The sequence below is a fragment of the Botryllus schlosseri genome, chromosome 12 (assembly GCF_051294905.1).
Source record: "Botryllus schlosseri isolate E-star chromosome 12, Bs_hap1, whole genome shotgun sequence".
NCBI classification, from domain to species: domain Eukaryota; kingdom Metazoa; phylum Chordata; class Ascidiacea; order Stolidobranchia; family Styelidae; genus Botryllus; species Botryllus schlosseri.
Genome location: NC_137247.1, coordinates 19,609,558 through 19,634,223, shown reverse-complemented (window position 1 = coordinate 19,634,223; position 24,666 = coordinate 19,609,558). Strand labels below are relative to the sequence as shown.

The following is a 24,666-nucleotide window of genomic DNA, read 5'->3' as shown; positions in this document are numbered from 1 at the left end:
TCCATCATCCTATACACAGGACTGTTTTATTAGTGACAAGAAGGTACAAAGAGATACTGTATAAGAACTAGATAGTGAAAAAAAGGCTTTGCACTGAGTCAAAATCCTGTGCAGAGCGAGAGAAATAGTAATCCGCCACAAATTCATCATCATCATCCTTGCCGGAGAGCCCGGCCCGCCGCAATTGTCAGCGGGCTTCGCATTGCACACGCACCCGCCTGACCCGGTCAGAGTTCCGACGCTAGGCACCGACACCCGGCAATGGTCAACATCGCGGTAGCCCGAGAGATAATCCTGCAATTTCTCCACCTTTTCATCGATTGGGCGTCTCGCGACTCAACTCGAACAACACGGCCGATATCAGCGACTGAACGCCGCTTCCCAGCAGCACGCTCATCGAGAGCGACACCATGCGCAGGTGATGCTTCAGAAATAACGGCCTGCAGCAAGACAGTCAATAGTAACGTTTTGAAAGCGGAGTATGGATTGCATCGGTAATATCGGGAGTAGATGCCCAGGATTGAACATGTAGAAAATATTTAACTTTTCCAAGTTACAATTGAATAGTATATTGACGACTACAGAAAGACCCTTAGTTGATCTTGCCGTCATCCTGCCGGGTTCATTTCAATATGAATCTACTATTCAACTGCATATTGAAGATCTGTACCCCCAAGAAGCTTCTCCAAGATTAGAGTTACTAAGTTCGCCAAAGAAATGCAACAAAAATCAGGATCCAGTTCATTCTCAAAGGTGCAAGAACGGAAAATGTCTGTGCAACAAGCCGGGCATGTTTCGCACTATACAGTTCTGTGATATTTTCCAGCTAGAAATTAGATTAGTATTAGATTACTGGCATTTCGCTGCAATTATCTAGTTGTCCCAGTCTGATTGTCGAAGGTTCACTGTTCCCAGAGGTCAAAAAGGTTGATAACCCCTGATTTAGAGTACCGGAGTGATACTGGATTTTGGGCCCAGCCGTCCTGAGCAGTCATGACAGACTCACCGATTTTCTTCCAACCTCGCCAGCTTCAACAGCGTCATCGCGCACTTTTGCATCATATATGGAACAGTACCACAATTGATCTTCTCTTGAGCGGCAGTGAAAACCCGTTGGTGTCTCAGTCCCGTTTCTTCGCATTCCTGGCGAAAAACGAAACCTTGCTAACTATGCAGCACGGGTGACGAGGTGGTCAGAGTAGTTCTACTGCCCAATCAGCCATTGAGAGCACTAAGTACAGTGTTACAAACCTCTAGAAAGCTCAACAAGTTTGCGATGGCTCCCGTTTGCAAAGCGACCGCGCGCGCCGTCGAGTCTTCCTCGCACAGATTGCAAAGGAGCACGAGAGAAAATTCTCGAAGAACCGGGTTTTGCCGATTTCCTACCATCATAGTCTGCAAGAGAAGATGTTATATATACTGATCTATAAGCTCGGTATATATTCATTATAGCCAAGTTCAACATTGGGGCAGATTCACAGTGACGCACAACAAAATAAGCAGTTGTTTTACTAATCTTTTTTACCAGGCCAGGAATGGCATTTCACTTCATCGCGGACACGGAATCAATTGGACAATGCTTTGTGTGATAAAATAATATAGTTCAAAATGAGGCATTGTGCGCTACCCGGTTGGCAACAATTGTTATTATACTGAATAGGATACGAACTAGGAAGCGTCTAGATTACAATTTGAAAATTTGAATCCGCTAAAGTCAGTAGAAGCTTCCAGTTCTAGTAGTGCATTTCAAAAATCCAGCAGCTTGCACAAGTCTGCCTGGATTGTGTGATGGATAAAACTTGCGAACACACCAAAATCTTGAAAAATTTCTCCAATCTGCTGTAGGGCTTCGTGGCCAAAATCAAGTCCACGTTTCCCTCCTTCATGCTGAGTTTCGTCAAAATCTCGATTCCCAAGCCTTGCGACGAATGCGACGGGCTGCAAAAACCACAAAACCATCAGCCCAGGCCTAAAAACACGCGACCAAACCACCACCCACCTTGGGTCTTGCGCGTCCGCGGACGGACAGACAGCCCAGTGCAGGCACGCGTCCAGGATGGAGATGGCGTCGCCCTCGCCAGGCAGTGCGGACAGGTCGATGGTCATCGACAGATTGGCCAGGACGACGAGCGAGTCCTCGCGCAGCTGCCGGACCGCGTCCCACCACCACGTGCTTTGAAATTCGTCGATTTTATCGTCACAGGACTCGGGAATTTTCGGGGCGCCCGACTCTTCTATTTTTTCTTTACCAGACTCGTCCAATTTTTCGCGACTCGACTCGGCTGTGTTTTCACCACCCGACTCGGCCAATTGTACGACACTTGACTCAGCAATTTTTTCATTAACAGATTCTGCACATTTTCCTTCATTGGGCTTGTCAATGTTTTCGTTAGACGAGTCATCCATTTTTTCGTTAGATTCCGCTATTTTATCGTTACCAGTCTCGCCAATTTTGTCATTACTTGACTCTGCATTTTCACTGTCCCGACATCCGCCGGTAATCTCATTCACGTCCGCCGGGGCACTCCGCGACGATAAGGCACTCAGTTCGCTTTTTAACCCGTCAAGGGACTGCCCCCCTCTCGGTATTTTGGCGCACCTGACCCGGTGCCTGTGCCCCAGGAGTAGCGTGCCGCGGAGCGAATGTAAAAAGGTCTGGTGCGCGCACAGTTCGCGGTGGTTTGCCACGGCGCAGGACAAGCTGCGGACAATGTTGGACAGGCACAGCGTCCTGGTTAAGAGTTGGCCGTCCCGGCCCACGGGCTGTTTCGGAAACACGGTCTCCAAGCCGCGGGTCGCGCTCTGCCAACTCGTGGTGCCGACCTGCGCCCGAAATCCCACGTTACCAGGGAATCCGGCCGCCTCCTCCTCGATTAACGCCACGTCGCAGTCCCAGGTGAACCGGTCCAGACACGATTGTATATGAGAGGCGTTGCTGATGTCATCGTTCGGCGAGTCTATTGGTTTGAGGCTGTCCATGTTTTCCGCGGGCTCGCGTTTTATCTCGCTAGATTCCGATTTCACTTCTGCGTCCGTGGAACGCGTCTGTTTGTTCTGTCTGTTGGACCTTACGAAGGACGGCGTCGACAGCATGTCTTCGAAGGTCATCTCGGCCCGTTCCGAGAAGCAGTCGGTCTGAAACGCGACAGGCAAACGATTTACGAAACGGAAATTTGAGCTGCGACGGAAAAACATATTTCACTCTATCGGTTTTTTTGAGTAGTCCTAGTTCAAAAAATTAGGTGCAGAACTAAAAAACCGGTGTCGTCGTTCTTGTAGCCATTACTAGCGCTGAGTCATTACTATTACCAGTGCCGTAGCCAGGGGGTAGATTTTGGGCGTCAAAACCCCTCCCATTTCAAACTCGAAACCCCTTCCTTTTGAAATGCCGATTATATCTCCAATATTTCTTAGCTCATTTGTAAGTCATGAATTCGTATCATCAGTTATCTGGTTTTTGTGTTTTAGTTAGTTAGTAGCGGATTTTTATAGGTTGTTTCAGTCCTAGTCGCGAGTTTTGTGAAAGTACAGTGGTTTGTACAAGTCTCGACACAAGATTTTTCATTATTTCTTGAAATCTACGTTGGTGCGAGGTACGATATAAGATTCCATGCATTGACCGTCATTATGGAAATAATCTTATCGTGACCATAGTTTTAATGCGGGCTATCTTAATAAAGTAGACTAATTTCCTGCAGATCAGAGTCGTAATCATTTTTATCAATTAGTGATTTCAGCATCCAAACACTATCACAGGCTAGTCTCGAGATGAAAAATGTGTGGAAAAAGCATCACTTTCCATTGAGGCGAGTTTGGAACACGATGTTGGGCATTAGCAAAGTGATGAACTTGACTGAAATTTCGAATTTTACCAACTTTGTTCCTACTGGTTGGAATTGAATACATTTTGGTGTGCAGTAGATTTTTGACGATCTAGCAATATCTCAGGGATATGCCACGAAATTTGGAAAAAGATTTTTTTGAGCAGCCCAAAGCTTCATTTCTGTGCAGTGGTGACTGCCGGCAATATTGCCACAAAAGTGCTATGAAAATAACAGGCATTTTCATTTGTTAGATTTGTTGTTGTATAAAAATCACATGTTAAAGTTTCCGAGTCCCCCAGACTGTTGTGACAACAAAATGAGCGGCACTGGAACACTAGAACCGCACCGCTCAGGCACTCCTCTTGCCCAGACCTAGTCATAACATATAAATCAAACACAGCATAGTAAAACCTTCCAAACTTCCTGATATTGTAAACATGCCCTGAGGGCCACTTGGTTGCAAGTATCTTATATGCTTCAGAGAAACATGACACTAGCATAGGATGTTGTAATGGATTTCCCAGAGTTACTTACAATACTGCCAAGTAAGTAACAGTTGAAACGTGTTGTGAACATTCGATTACATAACAGGCAATTTCTCCACTTTTCACCTGCTTATTCTGTCCAAGTGAATTCCACCAACACAAGGTAAGTGCCGAAAAATTAAATCTTCTCCATTTTACAGGAAAGTTGTAACATGGCTTACGCATTCTGGCACAAGAGTAAAACGAGAAAGTTTGTTGCTGATAACCAAATCTATATTGAATAAAGTTCGACTTCAACTGGAATAATCAACCACGTGACAGATTCATCTATTTCATTAAAACAAAACGTTAAAACCATTCATTTACTGCTGATGTAATGCAGCGGTCGAGTTGACTTCTTGGAAAAAGGTTGATTACCAGTGGGGTCAACAGATTATTTCACACCAGATTACAGGACACACGACAGCTTATTTTTTCCGCATTGTGATTTCACTTATACACACAATTATATTGTTAAAGCAAAGAATCTTACGTGCGAGTAAATTTTGTATCGTGCTTCTGTAACCTTGTGCTTCGGAGTCCATCCAGAAATCGGAACGAATTCGTCCATGGAAGGCTTCTAAAAAAGCGTTTTCAATGCGGTCAAGCGACACTAAAAACCAGAGGTGGTCAAACGCACGTACAGCATGTTTCGTATGCTACGATATGACCAACGTTGGTTTCAGGGCTTTCGCAGTAAAAATAGTGTTGAAATTTAGTTTTTGTTGGTAACTTAACTCTTGGTGCAGTGGTTCTCATCCGCGGGCCCGTGAAACCGATAAATTTGCGATATGATAACCCAATTGGTATTTTCTTGAATTAGAGAAATCCCGAAGTAGTTTCGCTTCGTAACTGCTAAAACTATTCCAGAAAAACTTCGAGATGAGCAGCTCGAGAGAAATTACAAGGCTGGAAGTCATATTGGTGCTGTATTATGTATATATTGCGAACAGACCCATAGGTGTCGTCGGAAGCGTTACGTGTTAATATTACATTCGCCACCACCTATCTTTGTGAAAATGAATGGATTTTCAGCACTCGTTGATGCCATATCGAAGGCATGGATTTTCGAGGCACGGCGGCGTATTCCGTGAAATGCACCCACAGAATTCGCTTTGCAATAATCAAAGTCTTTCTCAATTTCTACATAAATAGTGTGATGTTATTTTCAAGAAAGGTCATTTTGTTGCTGTTTATCACTAGTCTACAGTTAGTATTTGCACAAGACAGGTGATGGTTGCGCGATAATAGAGCTAAATTTGAAATCAAACTGGGGGGGGGGGGTCCGCGGGGGTCAGTGCCATGGAGCATGTAACTTCAGTACTCGAAAAATTCATCTCTCGCTACTTTAGTAACAACCCTCGATCCAGATCAGAGCAGTCAATCCATTGTGCTCAGACATACTCGTCACTGACAGCCTATGCCAACAACCTTGCCTGCTAAGCAGCATACTGACCTCGACGTCTTTCCAAAGAGTGTCGAGCAGCAATGGAAACTTATCGTCGCCTGCCACCATTCTGACGGGCAGCTTACAATACGGGCTCTGCAGTTTGGACGGCGCGGCCGAATCTACAAATCAAGAACGTTAGGGACACAAAACCGCGAGCCACAAAATAAAAAAACTCTCACATTTGAGTTCCCCGTCTTTTGCTGACAGAGTGGACTGGCTCGCGTTGCATTTGGTTGCCATGGTAGCGGCGAGTTGTTCTGCGTCATCGTGGCGATCGCCAACGGCGACCGGACCGTCGGCTTTGCGGTTGCCCGGGTTTGGATCGGAAATCCCAAACAGTTCGCTGAGACAGAATCTGAAGAGGAATTTCTCATTACCTTCCTGTCAACAAACAATGCGAGTGTAGTAGACAGAAGCACTCATCCAGAGGGGCAACGTGACCCAAGCGGCTCCATACCTCTATCCTCAGTATCCTAAGCAAAATTTGTCAGCATCCGACATCAGATTGCCAAGTTTAGGAGGGGGACACCAGTACCGTGTCTGTACGGACTCTTTGGGCGCTAATTCCGTATGGAAACCCGTTAGCATTCTCAAGTGACGTCACACTTGTGGAATGCATCGCTGGTTCACAGCTTAAAATGTCAATGTCATAAAGTATGTTGGCGCTTCAGCCGACATACACTCTGAACGTCTTTGGATCCATAAACCTCTAGTAAGGGTACGGTGCAAATAAGATGAACCCCACTTGGGGCAAAATCTGGCATCTGACTGATTTCATTACGAATTGAAAATTGTACTTTTCAATTTGTATTTTCTACGCAATCAGAATGAAATTATTGCAGGTCGCATGTAGAAATTTCTTTCATATCTGTTAATGATGTTAACCATGGCTGTGTCAGGAAAAAGGTCGTAACTATAAACATGAGCTTGTGTAACATAATGGCACATATCCATCGCGATTCCGGGGCGTCCCTAACGGCAATAAAACACTATCCCTACCCTATCGATAAAACACTATTTACTACTAGGGGATTTGATAGCGAAAAATCAGTCTCATTCAGCTCACCGGTAATGCTCCGTGATGATGTTGAACAAGCCGGGCAGTTGCGACAGAATAACGTGACGCACGGTCCTGTTGTCATGTAGTAGAACGGTGAGCGCGTTCAGCGCCCAAACCGTTTCCGCGTGCAGCCCGCTCTTGAGAGACATGATAATCTGCCACGCTTCGACAACTCCAACTAGGAGAGAATGTTTCCCGTTACAAATCAATCCACATAGCACCAAACGCAAGTTCACAAAATTTATTCCACTCTCATTAGGAACGTTAGTAATTCTGATTCGAAATATAGAACGTTTCATCAGCGTTGTGTTTTTATTCAGCTATTTTTATAGCGGAATTTGTTTCTGCTATGCCGTAACTGTGCGCTGTTATATGCCGTTTGAGGTTCCGAGTCAAATACCGATCTCCCTTTTACAATTTTGACTCGAGTCAAGTTGAGTCATTTTCAATTCACCAACAAGTCAAGTCAGCTAGTGGAGGTCGAGTCCGAGTCATAGTGTTTTGACTCGAGTCCGAGTACAAGTCATTATGATCATTGTTCAGTTTTCAGTTCAACCAACTTTTATCAACTCTGCTCGAGTGATATGGAATGGCTCGCATTCATAAAATCATAATTTTCTAGTCTTAACAGTCTCTGGTCCTATTTTCCAAGTATCAGGACTGATAGACGAAATACAAATAATGACTTAACTTTACCATTCTTCGAAGTTTCAATGAAATGTCTGTGTTGGCCGTCCTAGTCTCGAGTCTATAAGACTTGGTTCGAGTCATGCACAATGACAGTAAGTCGAAAAGCTTCAAGTGGCATAAAGTTGGCGATTTCAACATACTGTTTGTAACTTATCAAAGCCTATTTCGATCAATCAAAGCTAGCTGGTACTCACGGTCCTGGCCGGATTTCTCTTTCATTTTGCCGCCGACCGGTACCATTGCCTCGACGGAGCCTTGCGGAAAATGACTGCCGGGGTGGTAGTGTGAGCTGAAAAATCAGACCGAATGTTGAGAAGTTGTAATATCACAATATAAGAAAGGTGAGAGGTGTGGAATTATTCACAGCGTAATTATTTCTACAAGAAAACTTGAAAATAACATATGACATGAAAGACCAGGTCACACTATCGAGCTCCCTCACCTAGGCACTGACCGCACAGGCGTACCGCTGACCAGGCCCTTGAGAAAATTAGACGCAGACTCTGGCGGCAGGGCGATCTGACCCCGGGACTTGTGTGTGTCCGGGGTGGCGGGACGGGTGCTCGGAGACTCGTTCCTGGGCATGTGCCTCGGAATCTGGGGCGAGGCCTGGTGCTGGCCGGACGACGGGTGATAGCCCCTCATTTGGTGAGACGGTTGACTGAATTGGGTATGGAAGCCGTGGGGCGCGGTCATTTCGGGCCGCGGCGGGTAACTGCGGCCTCTCTGCTGTTCTGTGTTGTATTGCTGGGAAAAAAAGCACGTTTGATGCAATAAGCTACGATTGACTTAGCTGGCTCCCGACGTACCTTATTTACCGGCCGGGGCATTTTGCTGGGTGGCCCGAAATTCTCCATGCTCGGCATTCGTTTTTGACCTCCGTATTGACGCATGACGCTCATTTGAGAATTGCCTCCGTACGGCGAGTAAGACTGAAATACCACAAATTTCACTGAATGGGGCCCGAAGCACACGAGAAATTTGCAAGGAACCTTTACTTTACCATTTCTATTTCTCACGTTTCTAGGTGAAGTTATCACCTTAAGGCGGCGTTTCTTAGGACTTAATGCGTAACTCTGGACACTAAGCAGTAAAACATTTAAATGGTTTTCGATGGACAAGTGTTGCCGCTGGAGGTTCAATTCTTTTTTTCATGAGGCAGCAGAGACCTCTAACTAGTCTTAATTCATGGCAGTAATCTTGGCGGGCTCCCTCATATTTTATCAGACTCGTGTAACTTTGGACAGTGGACAGTGATAATATTTTTAGAGTTCTGGAAAGAGGATGCTCCTTCTGCGTCAAAGTGTATCATTGACTATATTCGTTATGACTTTCCTGGTGAATGAAAAGGTTATTGAATTGAGAATTTGCAAAAATAGAAGAAAAAAAATGGTTAAGCAAGAAGTCAAGACGTTGTAAGCGGGTGGAAGCTACTTTAAACACTTATCATATAGTCTTAGAGATGGGCCTGCTAAATATGGCATAATTTACGACAAAATATATCCAACTGAGGACACTGGTAAAGGGAAAGTGTCTATTTTAAAGAACTGAAGATTTGCGAGGTCAAATGATGTTTTCTATCATTTTGATGAAAGAAAACATCATAAATGGGCGATGAACATCCTTTCGTCATTACCTGCCGATGATATGAATGTGGCGCCTGGTACATCCCTGGTCCGGGCGGTCTCTCCGGTCCTCGCGTTGGGGGATGGTACTGACCACCGGGCGGGTAACCTTCCTGTCCTGCTGAAGAACTGCACAAAAACATAGACCACGTAAGAGTTAAATGCTACAACAAAATGAAATGAAAGATTTATGGTCGACAAAACACTAAAATTCCTTATGTAGTGTTGAACAGGCATTATTTCCTTTGTGGTAACATGAAAAGTACATATACAAACTCTCCACAATCCACATCATCCACATTCTTATCACATAATTAGTGATACATAAATCCTCGACTGCACTGGAGGCCTGATATTCGATTCGAGATTGAATCACTCAGGTCTGTCATTTGCCCATACCAACATATTATATTTCGGTACGATTTTCAACATCAGACCCGTTCAAAAAACAAAACACCGCCTACCTGCCGGAATAATATTGAGATGGCGGAGGCTGTCTTATCGCGGCATCGTTTCGTTTGCCCATGTCAGGCCCGTGACGCATCTTAAAATCGGGTCTCTGGCCGTCTGCAAAGAAGAACAAGGGCTCAACCCACTTAACAGACTTAGAAAACGTTCAGTTCTTTTCCAAATTAGATTAGAATCGGAATTATAGCTACTCTACACATATTTTCCCAAATTACATTAGAATTAGAATCATAGCTAGAGTTTTTTTCTAAATTAGATTAAAATCAGAATTATAGGTAGGCTGGCACAATTTTTTCCAAATTAAATCAGTACTAGAATTACTGAATTCACAAAAACTTGGACATCGAACATTTCAAATCATACGTTAATTCTCACTAGCATGGCAATAGCAAATTTATGCACCAAAAACCACAACATAGATTAGAATTACTGAATTCGCAAAACGGTGAATGGACAGTAGCGCTGTTCAAAAATGACAAGTTGTAGAAGCATTGCTATAAGAGAAGAAAGTTTTGGACTTGATAAATAAAAAAAAAGGTTCAATTTTTTTCAAATTCTACTGGCTACTCAGCTGAATTTCTAGGTTTTCTAGAAAAAATATTTATGTGAAATTTGACTGAAGTCCAGCGAGGTTATTGCAGAAGAAAATCTTGGATTTAAAAAACGGTATTCAAGGTGGCTACATTTAGAATATATTGGAAAAATTTGTCACAGTAAATACTAATCCAAAATTTTCTACTGCTACAATTTCGCTCCACTGGTTGGAATTAAGCCAACTTTTACAAAAATCCTTTTTCTAGACTACCCAAAAATTCCGCGTGGTAACCAGTGAAATTTGCAAAATTTCATTTTATTTTTATATAATAAATGTAAAACTTTCTTCTCTTATAGCAATGCTGGAATTGGGCCAAACTTGGTGTGCAGCAACCTACGGTAACAATATTATCGAGTAACGAGTGAAATTTAGAAAAAACAGCTCATGTGAAATCATGGTTCATGCACAGGAGCATCGGAATGACAAATGCCTGCACAGCAAGTTTGGCGCGTTTCGAATGATTACAGTTCTACCGTAGCATGTAAAGGAAATCCAGATATTATATTAGAATTAAAATTAGATTACCGTCATTTCGCTCTAAATAGGTTAAGTATACATATGAATTCATGTGGTTTTTCTAGTCTGATACTTGTACAGCTACACAACATTTCCAATCAGCTTACGAGGCATCCCGATGTTGCTGGGGTCCGGATGGTCCTTTGGCGTGTTTGCTCGCACGACGTTGTGGTTCGGCATTGAAGTCGTCGGGGGGATCTCGTTGGGTTTACCGGGCGGCATGGGAGCGTACGGCTGGGGAGTTGTCGCATTGGGACGTATAGACCCGGGTTCCGGTATATTGCTGCTACCGTCGTCGATAGAGGGAGTTGTGGACACTGGCGATTGGAACCCCGGCATGGGCTGGTTCATATTCATACCTGCCCCACCTTCTAAATCGGAAAAGATATTTTGAAATTGCAAAATAGCAGGGTTGTAACAACTCGAGTCCATTCCTTAAAAACAGAAAATGACTCGACACTGACAGCAACTCCAATTATGATATTTGCGGTGAGTGGAACATGGAACAAGAACAATAAATGAGAAATATTGTTCACCGTTCCTAGAACTAGGACTAGATCTACTCATTTTTCAAAGCTAGCAACTAGAACTATACCTACTCACTTTCAGGAGTTACTGATTTGTAAATGAGCTATTGGAGTTAGAATCGGCATTTCAAAAACACAGGTTTTCGAGTTAGAAATGAATAAGTGTGACGCTCAAAACCCACCCCCTAGTTACACCATTGTTAGTAGACGACTCTCAGATGGCTCTGAACAGGCAATGACTGCAAGGATATCACACAAAACAGTGGTATCACAATTAGCGCCAAATGTTCCACAAATAAATTATTGCACAACTAAAACTAGAACTACTTGCTTTTCAAACCCGTAACCAGAACTAGAACCAAAACTACTCAGCAGTAGTTAGTTGACTATCAAATAGCTAGCTGAGTTGTTCAAACTTTTTTGGACACCCCCCTATTTATGAGTGAATAACTTCGCGCCCCCCCCCCCCTCTATCGTCATACCACAAAATGCTAGCAATCCCGACGGATAGTTTGATGGGGTGGAAGGTTATGACTAGGGCAAGTTTTTGCAACTTTTTTTTACAGCTTCCTAAACACTCGGAAGTTATGTAGAATGCTGTTTTAAGCTGTTTGAAGGAATCTTATAGTGCAACTTTTTGCAACTTTTGTCCATTTTTTTCATGCAATCAACTTTTTACTGGAAATATTTGGCAGTATATGTAAATAGATCGCTTGATTATGACACTGTTTTTTGTGAATTTTGGTGAAATACACGGCCAAATTCGACCGCAATACCGTAAATCAGCACTGAAGTAACGCTCTAACGGGTATTTCGGGAGCTGAGCCGGAAAGTTGATCTTTTTTTTAGTCAAACGATCAAAATGTGGTCTTTTAGTGCGACTTTTGTGAAAAATAAATGCAACTTTCCGCGGATTTAACCGCAAAAAAAAAACTTGCCCTAGTTCGCACATGGCACAAAAATAGTTTTCAGTTGACAGCACCTTCGCGGCCCCCTTCAAATGCTTTCACGCCCCCCAGTTTCAGAACCACTGAGCTAGATTGTTGGTTTGTACAAGTCTGGTTGTTTGAAGATCAAGTGACGTTGAGAAAAACTCTCACCCGCAAGATTATCGTTCATTGCATTCTTCATTGCGGGGGAAGACGGATGGCTCTCGGACATATTCTGCATCGGTTTCGGGGTCATATTCCTCGCGCCGGGCGGCATATCGTTATGATGCGGGGGCTGATGACCCGGGTACTGTTGATTGTACGGGGGATGCGCCGGAGACCGTCCCCGATTCGGAATCATCGGGTAGCCCTGCTGCATGGGCGGCCCCGATTGAGGGTGCGGGACACCGTTTGTCCGGTACGAGTACCGGGGCTGTGCCATGGGCCGGTTCGGTGGGTAATGCGGGTTCTGCTGCTGCCAGCCCGGCCCGCCGTAGCCCTGCTGTTCGTACGGTCCCGGCATGGGGTTGTGGACGGAAGGACCATGCGTCGGGTACGCGTGGTGATAGCCTGGCATTTGCTGTTGATGGTAGCCCATGGGACCGGGGTGGTGAGGCGGCGGGGGCCTAGGCATTGAGTGTTGATGATGCATCATAGTTGGAGGGGGCAGGTCCCCGTAGTGGGAAGTGTCGTTGGCTTTCGCGTGGCTTTGCTCGGCGAGTTGCTTCTTTTTACGGTTGGCCTCTAATACTCTGAGAAAACATAGAAATTTTTGCGATGGTGACATGCACGGATGAAAAATTTCACATAAATATCAGTATAAAGCTGAACGACACAAAACTACATAACAGCCACTGCCATACAGATATCCAGTATCTGCCAACGTAAAATGTGGATTTACTACTTGGTTGCCCGCAATCATTATCCTACCCAACGCTAATGCAGGGGTGGTCAAACTTTTTAGTCAATGGGCCACATGTGTTTATCGAGCGAGTGTTGATGACCTTTTTTTTGTCGTCTTATATGAGTGAACTGGATCAGGTAACAACGAGCACCAGACATTTATGTCATGAAAAATCAGTAGGTATTCATGTTCTAGCCACGTGAGGCACAAAAATGTTTCAGGGTAAACGAATAAATTCTGCAAAATTACGCATATATCCCGGGTCGCAGATTGCCAGGACATTGGTATTAGATGCCTAGACAAAGTGGACCTACCAATATCAAAGTTTCGACCAACATTTGTCAAATTGGCACAGAGGGCCCTGTATCCATATCCAGGTGATTTGAAAGCACAAGTCTAAATTAATCGCAAGGGGATATACCATTACTTCATAAGGGATGTAAATCAAATGAACATGGATTTTCTGCACAAGTGGTTCATTAATAAACATTGCCAATTGAAATCACTGACACACTTGCAAGCTTTGTTAAAAACAAACAAAAACCCTAGGCTTGTGAAAGAGTCTTAAAACTTTCACGGTAGCCAAAAATCATCAATATCCTGTAACACAGGGGATAAGCTCCTCCAAGAGCACTACCATTGCAAGTGATAATGAGCCAGCCAATTTTGACGGCGGCTATTAAAATTCTGCTTCAGTCTCACAGAAGTCATTTTTCACCTTCCTTACTCTTTCGGGGTCTGAGCCAACAGTCGCAGCAATTATACTCATTAAAACAACAACAAATATCTCATTGTGATCATCATGATGTTTTTATTCTTTCATTTCAACATATATATTTGGTTACATTTTTAGGTGAGCTGTGTTTATGAAAGTTTATAAGGCATGAGTGAAAAAAGCTTGCAGAGCTCACATATAACATAATTGCTACCAATGCATTCCACAGTGAGAATTACCGATACAACACGCATACTGCATTATAAACAGTTCTTGAGATTCCTATCTTACAGGTTTATGCTACAAGTTCTAAAACTCCATCAAAAAACACCAGATGGTAAAAAATCAAGTTACTTGAAGGGCTACTTCATTATCTGCTGGTTATGAAGAGCAAGTAAAATTAATCCTTATCCAGCTGGACCATCTCCTCAGTTCCTTACCTTCCCAATGCTTCTTGAGGCTCCGTCTCTTGCCTCTCGGTCCGGCATTCGTACCCGTACAAGTACTTGCAGTACTGCTTTTTCAGTGTGAAGCCACTGGCAGACGTGGTCCCCAGACCCATTACATTGGAGATCTCCGACCACTTTTTCCCGCGAGAGACCTGAGATGAATATAACAAAATGAATAATTGGGCCCACATGATAGCCTACAGTGGGGACGGAAATCCAAACTTGTGATCCCAACAAGTACTACCAAAATCATTGACTGATTTTCAAAATTGTTACACTACAACAGCTCCTCCCCCGACGACAGCTACCAAGTTTGTGTAAATTGTGATATAAATATTTAGCAAAATGCAATAGCATTATTTGAAAGGACTGCACCTGGACCAAAACAGGCACATTAACAAAGGAACAAACCTGAAGTTAACAAGTTTGAACTATACTTGAATTATGCAAAAACTATAATAACTCAGATAGCTACAAGACAATGGAATTTCATGTTCGCAAGATTTGGAACCAAGCACAGTGTAAGAAATGATTCAGGTATACTATGTTATCACATACATAACGATAAACATCTCAACAATGCCTTTTACTTCAAGTAAATAAAGGACATAATCAAATAGAAGCCTTTAGCAGCCAGCTATAGCAGAAATACAGGGTAGGCCTATCACCGATAATGCAATTCTTCAATGAAACCCAATGTTATTGACACTTGTATTAATGCAAAAATGGCGACTTAAGAGCTAGGGTTCACTGGAAGTATTAACGGCACGTGTCGCCTTAATAAAGCTCACTACTGAATAAATATTTTCAGACTTCAAATAAGAAAGCTTATTTAGCTCAGAGGCATTACTATCACTTGCTCTGCGAGCTAACAAACATTGTCACAAAGACCACACTCGACTGTATCACGCTCACGGCCACTGTGGAGACTACGGCTACCAACAACATCTCCACCTCAATCTCGAAGGAAATCCAGACCAATCTTGTTCAATTTCAACCACACTGATGTGAAAGCAAGTGAGTGTTATGAGCATAGTTATCACACTAGTTTAGCATTACACCTTCAACAAACAGTAAATCTATCACCACCAATGATGATGAAAATGCAGCAGCTTCAGACATTTTCACCTCCTAGATGTACTGAATACACAGACCCATCTTCACCACGCAAATAGAAGACTTTCAAGTAACTAAAGTAGGCTTATACAATGATGTTGTAACAGGTTTACTACCTCAGTCAGCTAAAGATATAAGTCAATATGCTGCAAGATTCTGTTATAATACGGGAGTAAATGAAATAACATGCCGTTATCAATGAGTGCAAGTACTAGCCTACTTGTAAGTGATTATAAGGTTCAGTGCGTATGGCATCAATAATTTCAACAGTACCACTGAGAATGATGTGATGTGTTCGACAATATACATATAACTATCAAACCATGCATTGAAATAGTTGGGAAAATGTCAAGGTGATCAGCTGAAGTGTACCCGTGAATATGTATTGTAGCTTTACAATATAATGCAAGCTGACTTTACACGTCGTCAGCACAAGAGATCACATGCATCGAACTCAAAAATCTTTTCAACAGCAACAAGACAAGCATTAACCACCAGACAAGTGGCTGCCTGCGAATATTGGAAACCGATTGATCTCACAGTCATTGCATGCTGCAGTAACACACTGGCTAGCGAGGACAATACAGAGTGTGGAATACGGCTATAGCAGCCTGCGAAACGGATAGAGGCCATTGAAACTTGGAATGCTGTAAAGTAGACTACGGTATCGGTATATCCTGTCTACTTGCTACCTTGACGATTGTTGAGAAGTACTGCGCATTGAGATTTAAGCTAAGTTAACACTAGACTGTGCCAGCGATGCACTTAATATACCATATTTAAACATTAGGTCTACCTCTAACACACAATGCAGTACGCAATCTCTGTAGAGTGATACCAGTAAGTAAAATACCCTCATTTCACTCAAGGCTCACTTCTCAATGGATAATCAACACAGAATCACAAGTCAATAGTCAACAAGTCAATAGTAAACTCTTAGTCGGCTACTAGCCATGGTTTTGCAAGTGTTACAAATTGCAATCCATCAATTCCAAATAAAGATTAAACCATCAAATAATATTATGTTGTTTGAATGAGGAAATGACCACCTCCGGGACCTCACAGCTGAAATATCATATAACTCTAAAACTGGAATGTAAAATGTACAAAAACTTCCTGTCCATATCATCTATAATATTGGCAGTCATTTTGAGTTGATAAACCATAACATCTCTGGTTCAGACCATTATTGGTCAAATGACCAAGCCCATGCAACCATTGCAAACTACCTTGCATCAAGAAGCTTGCAGACGTTTCCCTGACATTTCACACACAATCGTGTTTGCTGGCAGTTTTCAAAGTGATAGAGTAATAATTATAGCCTTTGAATGACAGCACAATGTAAGGAAATCAGGTACCAAAGGACTCCCGACTTCCAACTTTTTTCAATTATGCTAGAATATCACATTAGGTAAAATAATCGCGCAAATCCAATATGTTGAAAGACTAATATTTTGAAACTTAATGCCTCAAAACTTGTGCATATCACTGAAAATGCAATTGGAAAAGTCAGCATGCATTTTTTAAACAAGAGTTTGTGTTCTAACTAGTTTTGAGTTACTTAATTCAATGATCCACAAATTAATTGCAGTCAAAGCCACACTAGTGCTGTCATTACACAGGGGAAAACAATCTGTTTATGTTTGACTGCAAATCACATGTATACAACAGAGTAAATTTGAGCTTCCAAGCTTGTTACAATGCTGATTGATAACCCTGCAATTCCTGGAAAGTTGCACCACAAGTCAACTTAGAGAGGTATAATTCTGGAACATGGACCATTAGAATACAACCAACAACAAACTAGATAACCAATTCAGCCTAGATAACCAATTCAGACTGGACTAAGACTCAAGGTAGCTGGGCGCAAGAAATAATGCAACACACTATGCCTGATATTTGATGAATGAGACACACTCAGAGATGGATTACAATGCCAAAGCGCAAATAAGATTATCAAGAGATGGTTTCAATCCAGAACACCATCCTTACCAAGAGTTTTATAACCAAAGACTTCCAAAAATGGGTCTCTGGCAGGATTGGCTTTCTCGTTTAAGCAGATTATGATCTCAGTTTCATTGGCTGCCTAATCCAGAATCTAATACATGGATTGGTGACCACATTAATTCCTTGGCCTGTGAGAAGATCCTCAATTTCGCCAGAGTCTGCATGTGCTAATTGACTGTGTAAACTTGCTTACATCCTAATCAACAGTTTAAGAATTAAAATTTCTTATTAGGCTCTTATTGAAGAGCTTCTTGGAGGTACAGAACTTCAATATACAATTGAATAGTATATTCATATTTAAAAGAACACAAATATGTTTGGCTGACACTCGCCAGCGGTAATCGTCAGCAACAGTACAGAATTGGTAAGAACATTGTATTATTTGTATATCACGTTCAATTCAATATGAATTGCATCAGCGACAACAGAATGATCAATGTAGTTATGGGGACAATTTAATTAATAGGCTTACAGCAGAACAGGTACCGCAATTTTCCAATTATTCACAAGCAAATGAAGCAGGAACGTCTAGGACCTAAAACTGCTCCCTGAAATGATTGACCCAACTTCTTCCCAAACCATTGGCTTTCCACAGAATACAGATCTTGTCTGCTTTGGAAACCACTGCTATTGTCATGCTGGAATTTTGCAGCATTCTCATAACATCATCAGCGACTAACTTGGCTACTACACACGAAGCATTCAAGTCATTTACAGGGCTGCGCGAAATCGAATATCATAGTGATTCGATTCCGAATTGAGTATTAGGGTTTGAGCAAGTCCAGTATGTTGCTCGTTATGTCATCACAACACCATGAATGGCGCAGAAAGTTCGAATATGTATCTTTTATGCGACCGCAAAGAAAAAAGTCACAGTTTCACATCACATTAATGATTTGTTATTTTTCGACCATACCATTTCATTGCACTTTGTGACACACTGTGGATCGACCGAGACTTCAAACAAATGTCCTTTCCACAAACGTGTGTACAGTAGGCCGACCACATGTATTTCGTATGCTGCGATACCACCAATCGAGGTTTACAGCCTTCCATACTAAATAGTATCAAAACTGGGCCTATAATACTTGATAAATTAACTCTTATTGGCATGGAGTGCACCAGATCAATACTCGGAAAAAATTATCACTCACGACTCAACTCAAAACATTGTGCCGTAGTCATTCACAGCAATGATACATTGTTTTCCGAGTAGCCTACCAAACAAGTGGAACAACAAAAATTGAAGTTGGCACTCACCTCTTGCATACAACCTCGATTCCGCACATGCTGATACAGCTTGTAGAGATCCAGAGTCCGACCGCCCATCATAGGCGCGTGCTTCAAAGGCAAGTCCTTACCCTCCCAGTACTTCAGCACGCTGTCGATAAAGTCTTTACGGCCCGGCTCGTCAGGTTCGTACAATGCCGACAGCTTTTGTGAAGTCGATCTCGCCGATACCGTCTACAAGTGAGAACAGATATTAGGACAATAAATTAACTCGCACGCACAAGTACTGACGGAGATTTTTATCACGCGAGCGAGAAATCTTTCAGAATATGCAGGATTTTGATGTTAGGACTACTTGCTACTGTGGGCAGAAGTAACGTGAATTTCTACTGAAGCACAGACGTATGGGAAATAACCAAGCATTATGGGTCTAGTTCTGCCTAAAAATCAATGAAGTGGAAGTAGCCTACTCTTAAACATAGCCACTAAAGTAAGTAGTTGTGAGTACGCAAAATATACAACAAAAATCAAGTTCAGTACATGTCAGATTAGGGTTCACGAGTTTAAGCATGGGAATGGCGAAAGTCTGCACACCAGACTTGGCTCATTTCACACTAGTTGACCTGTAGCATTTACAGAAAGAGAGCAAAGATTTGAGAACAGAAACATGTCAAATATTAGATTAAAATTAGATTACCGACAATTTTAATTAGTCTAGGACAGAATTACGTAGTTGTCCAAGTCACCACATCTGCTATTCGATATAAATCCACCACAATTATGCTGGATTCAGATTGAAATATTCGAATCATGTTGCTGGGTTCTAGAAAAGGACACACAATGCAGAAAACTCAACAGACCTTGGTACGACTTTCTTCGCTGTCATGCGACGAGGCATTCGACATCGGGCCACTAATAGTATCCGTGGCGTAGGACGGAACACGCTCTGTACTCGGCATAGGCTGGACCTCAAATCCATGCTGATAACCTGGCCCGGGTCTGTGATCCATTGAATTAGGCATGGGTGTAGGTGTAGCCCACTGCTGGGCTTGACTTGGATTCGGAGGTCTGGTGATAGGATGGGGTGCGGGCGGGGGTGGCGGAAACGTATGATTTTGTACTGCGGGATCGGCTGGCGGCGGGACAGAGTTGGGTGGCGGGACGCCGGATTGCACGTTAGCGTAGTTGGGGTGAAATGAGGGCGCTCGTTGTGGTACGGGCGGGACCGGCGGCGGAGGCTTGTGTACTGCATTCACGAGGGGCGACATCGGGTTGGCGGGCTTCTGGTAGACGGGGCTGAAAAACAGAAAGTGATTAAAATTCACGTAGTTATCCGAGAGAATTCTCATGGCAGCATTACCAGATAATAGCTGACAGAATATGACAAACATCACCACATGGCCCCATAACCACTGCGATGATATAGTGAAATGCATTAGGTACAAACTTAGGCCTAAAACAGGGTTATCATCCTTGTTCATAAGACATGCCATTATTTGGAAGGTCTTATAAAACTACACTGACCTTCATTTTGACTGACAGTGTCTTATTTTCGGCACAGAGGCCTTGGCTAGGACCGAAAAAATGTGATCACCATTTTTTCAGTCATCGGCGCGTCAAAAAGGCCGTGTGAATGCGCAATATTAGGATTGAGCCAACGTGTTGACTTTTGTTTTTAGTCATCAATTTTAAAATTTCGCTGTTGAAATTTTGGAGAGTTCTTTGCTTCGTTTTTGATCCATGTGGATGGCAAACTTTCCTCGTTCACAAGTTCTATATTTTCTTTACTTTGTCTAATTTTCAGTGCTCACCACCGGTCACAATAGCCACACGACCGATATAAACACAAAAAATTTCAGGTTAACTGAAAACAAAGCCGTGACAAGGGTCGGGCAAAAACGGTTAAAGCTTTTCCGGCACACATTATACCCGATGGCAATGAGAGAATGTGATAAGCACTGGGCCCAAGTTATGACCTTATTTGCAGTCACCAGCTTCCCGAATTTTGCGGTCAGGCCATTCAGCCTTAATTTTCAAACTACATCGACAGCAACCCTACATATAGAGTGATTAAGCAACGACCAATAAAAATTCAAGATTCCAAGGCCAGGGTCAAATGACTGTTCCAGAAAAGAAGTGTGTGGAGCAGGGAGACGCTGTGTCTTTATAACAACTCAGGAAGGTTTAAAGACTCCCATTCCGATCCGATAAAATAAAAATTAGTTGCTTCAGATTCGAATCAAGTCAGTTGTGCTCTAGTTGGTTAGTTGCGGATTTTTAAAGGTCGTTAGCTCTCAAGTTCTTGTTCTAGTTGTAAGCTTTGTAAAGGAGTTAGATCTACAGTTCCAGTGGCGAATTTTGAAGATGCAGAAGTTTGCACATTATGCACAAGTCCGAGTCCAGCATAAAATCACAAAGCGGTGTACAGGCAGAAAAGCCCCATTCAAAAGGAATTTGATTGTTCGATGCAAATCGTACACACCTTCCTTTGGCAGTGTGCGCCGCAGCAACCATAGCAGCAGCAGCCGCGGCCGCTGCCCCACTCATGCCATTCGAGTTAACGCCGGCACCGCCGTCCCGCTGCTCCGCATTGAAATGAGAGTTCGTTGACTGGACGGGCGCCGACTCCGTGTGGGAATACTGTCCCAGGGCGGAAGAAGTTGGATTTTGCCACGGTTCGACACCCGCGTTAGTCGCTGTCGGGGCCGGATAACTCGAAGGCGGGGGAGGAAACATGTCCATTTTTTCGGGGTAGTATTGAGGTGGGCCGGACACTTGTCCGTCGGAGCCTTGATGATGTTGAGGCTGCGGAACCTGGTTCATTTGATATTGTCCCTGCCAAGACATACGCCTCCCAGGATTCATTTGATTCATGGAATCTAAAAAACGAATCATTTAACTTTGCGGCAAATATTCGACTATGTTACTGAAATGATCAGTTTCTTATTGAAGACTTATCAATGACCACAATGCGACATTCTATAGCAAATGATCACTACAAACAAATAGTCCTTTCCTTAGAATGTAGGCTAAATATCGTCTGTAGCATACATCCTATAAAAGTCTTCCAACGCGGTGCTAATAGCACAAGTCTCGCAATCTGCCGGACAGTTTCAAAAATGAAGCTGCCACCCTAAAACCCAGCCGATCATAAGCCCAGCAAAATGGGTGGGATTGTGGATCATCAATCCAGTGTGGCAGCGCCTACAGGATCGCTGGAAAAGTGGAAGAGATGACAAAGAAGAGATACATTCTGAACATTTAGCAATGAACTTCTCGTGTAGAAGCTTCGCTAGACGCTGAAGAAACTTGGAGTCGCGCACTGAAGTCAGTGGAGTGGAGATAAAACGCAGGATTCATAGCCTATAAATCATTGGTCAGCCGTGGAGAAAGATAGCTCTCAAATAGTGAGAGATGGCGTTACGGTAGAGACCCAACTTGTTGATCGATAGGCGTAGGTATGGTTCAATCCTAGGCCGTGTCAGACCAAAGACTTGATCGTTAAACTGGTATCTGCGGCTTCCGCGCTCGGCGCTTAGCACTACGGGATAGCGGGGAGAGGAGAATGTTGATGACACTCAATAACGATTACTTTACATCTCAATCGATTTTGCACATCAAAATAAAAACCGCCTGGTGTTGGAATTTGGGCGAGTAATTTAGATTCAAGTTTGAAAGAGTAACTGAATTAAAATATTGCTCAAAATGGAAATAAGAAATATTTCGATTATTAAACTTTGCTCTACCTCTGTTCCTGTACTACATTGATGTTTCTTAGCACACTGTCACAGATTGTATATGTGTAGTTGGGGTATATGCCGCAAAAACATCAAGGACAAAAATATACAACGTCCTATGCTTAATAAAAATGGATATTAAGGTAAAAGCTCTGTTCTCACAATTTTACATACTGATAATAACCAGCTGATCAGAAATAATAAAGAAACATATCTTCCATGCAAGTACAATAAACACCTATTCTACTTGAATGATATTGGCAAATGTTTTGCATCTTCATATTACACTTACACTAAATATTTCGTTATATTTACAGAGAACCTGCAGTGCATTTCAATATGCTGCAAAATGGCCAGGTCTACAATATATCAAGCCGTAACTAGGGCCACTGCATGACAATATGACATGCAATATACACAAAGAACGGTCAACTATATAGTTCAAGACGATTATAACGGCCTAGTGAAAAAGGAAATTAAATTCCTTACTCAAATTCGTAGGATCAACCTGCTCGGATGGAGATTTCATCATCGCTGCGGTCTGGTTGCATCACAGTCACTTCATAATATCAGCTTACATAAATTTTAGCAAAAAGTCACACACAGACCACTCTGAAATCTGTAGATAGGCAATGAGTACATGTTATATTCTGCCTGCAGTGACGGGGGGCATGATACATGTGGATAAACTTGTCTTTGAATCTGAGGCAAATATACAATGTCGCAATTAGTATATTGAAGAAATCAATTGAATGACATTGGCCCACAAGGTCAATTTTTCCTCTGTTTGCTGACAATACAAATTTTGAGAACGGTATATTACTATTAGTCTATTATAGTTATCACAATTTATTTCGTCCCGTATAGTTGAATATTGGCTTAAAATATTCACACAGTAACACAGCAAACAGCATAAGCGTACCCAGATTTCTAGATACCTGCCCATTTTAAAATGATATAGAAGTTAGATGTCACCAACAATTCACCATAAGCATGCATTGCAAATGTACATAAATGGTACCGGTGGTATAGGCTGCAGAATGCTGCGATGTCACATAAGGTATACGTGATTGGAGAGATTAGATATGATATTGGCTTGCAAATGGGAGATAATGGGAGCCAGCCTACTCATTAACAGCGCATATTGCATTTTCAAAAATACCTAACCTGTATAGCAACACTTGCAAGTTGCAACATAAACAGTCTGCTCATTATTACCATTTCAATCATATATGATGATGTAGGAAACATTGAAGGAGCACAATATCAAGTATAGATAATAGCTTGTGCTTTAGCAATCAACAATTAGCAAGGATGCTAGCAGTCCAGACTTGAGATATTACAGCAACATATGCATAGAGATTTATGTTTATCATACCACTTTTCTAATGCTATGCATATCACGTAAACCAGTCTTTGTTGTCACTGAATTATATCAGGTCGTGCTGAGGGACATTTTACAGCATATTTTAGGAGCTATACGAAATGGTCCAAGATTTCAGTGCTTATTACATGTTAATAAGGATGTAAACATCAATGAAGTGGGTTTATAATTAAATCTAGAATGATTTCTGGTCAGTTGCTAAACATGAACAAGTGTCGCCTCATATTAGCATAGCGATTCGCGACGACATCAGCGCACGCTTCAGTGGGTAAAATGTAACGCGCAACATGGCCGTCGTCACAAGACTTGGTCAAAACTAAGCAAATATATCTCGTGATAGGGATACCTGCACGCAACATGAACGATACCATCGGAAACCTCAATCAAGCCTGCGACGTTACAGGACTTATGCAAGCAAAAATGTAACATGCCCACCATTTCTAAACCCTTCGAAATTCTTCGTCTCGGCGCGCCTGACCGATGTACTTACTCAGAATAAAACGGATATCAGCTACAAATTACAAACGGTAAATTAATATGCTCCCATCGAAATTCGTCAAATCTGTTGATCAAATAATCTAGTTCGGCGGGAAGGTGACCTAACCGCAATACATGACTTCGAGTTTGAGATTATCGTTTGCCTTTTACCGAAATGCGTAATGAATTGAATTATAAAAACCGATATGTGATCTAAACCCGGCGTTATTTATCTGGCAATAGTTGCGACACGTTTGTGACAAACGAAGCGTGCCCTCTCGCTCTGGTGATCACTCGGAAGCGGGCCAGATTATTTTTTCGTCCGCGAATTAGAATTATAGACGGAAATAATACTCAAGCTCCAGCGGTGTAGCAGCAATTTCAAATCGGCAAGTAAAAGGACCGTACCTTGCGGCGCGGTAGCGCTTTCGATTCTTTA

The 24,666-nt window shown here is 42.6% G+C and overlaps 1 protein-coding gene across 3 annotated transcripts; it reads right to left on the bottom strand.

Moving 5' to 3' along the window:
- On the bottom strand, positions 1-22,990 carry LOC145451582 (AT-rich interactive domain-containing protein 1A-like). Of its 3 annotated transcripts, XM_080329791.1 has the most exons (22): positions 22,856-22,990; positions 21,112-21,508; positions 19,490-19,925; positions 18,660-18,863; positions 14,268-14,428; positions 12,380-12,960; positions 10,860-11,123; positions 9,638-9,740; positions 9,185-9,302; positions 8,358-8,480; positions 7,991-8,295; positions 7,743-7,837; positions 6,865-7,036; positions 5,978-6,153; positions 5,805-5,917; positions 4,842-4,928; positions 2,258-3,135; positions 2,000-2,209; positions 1,812-1,938; positions 1,252-1,395; positions 1,007-1,143; positions 1-440 (listed from the first exon to the last, which is right to left on the bottom strand). In XM_080329791.1, exons 1-22 carry the CDS (start codon positions 22,896-22,898, stop codon positions 314-316), a joined length of 5,001 nt encoding a protein of 1,666 aa, XP_080185917.1. In that variant the 5' UTR covers positions 22,899-22,990; the 3' UTR covers positions 1-313. The 3 variants fall into 3 exon arrangements, with proteins under 3 accessions (XP_080185917.1, XP_080185915.1, XP_080185916.1); XM_080329789.1 differs by having other exon boundaries at positions 2,000-3,135; XM_080329790.1 differs by having other exon boundaries at positions 2,000-3,135; positions 10,860-11,120.
- Positions 22,991-24,666: the final 1,676 nt, after the last annotated feature.

Bases quoted from the DNA above. Each gene is read 5' to 3' on its own strand.
- LOC145451582 (XM_080329789.1), bottom strand. From the start codon at position 22,898: ATGATGAAATCTCCATCCGAGCAGGTTGATCCTACGAATTTGA. The intron at 14,429-18,659 runs GTGAGTGCCAAC...TATTCATCTCAG, and splicing joins ATCGAGGTTGTATGCAAGAG to GTCTCTCGCGGGAAAAAGTG. The intron at 9,741-10,859 runs GTAAGCTGATTG...TCTTCTTTGCAG, and splicing joins CAGCAACATCGGGATGCCTC to ACGGCCAGAGACCCGATTTT.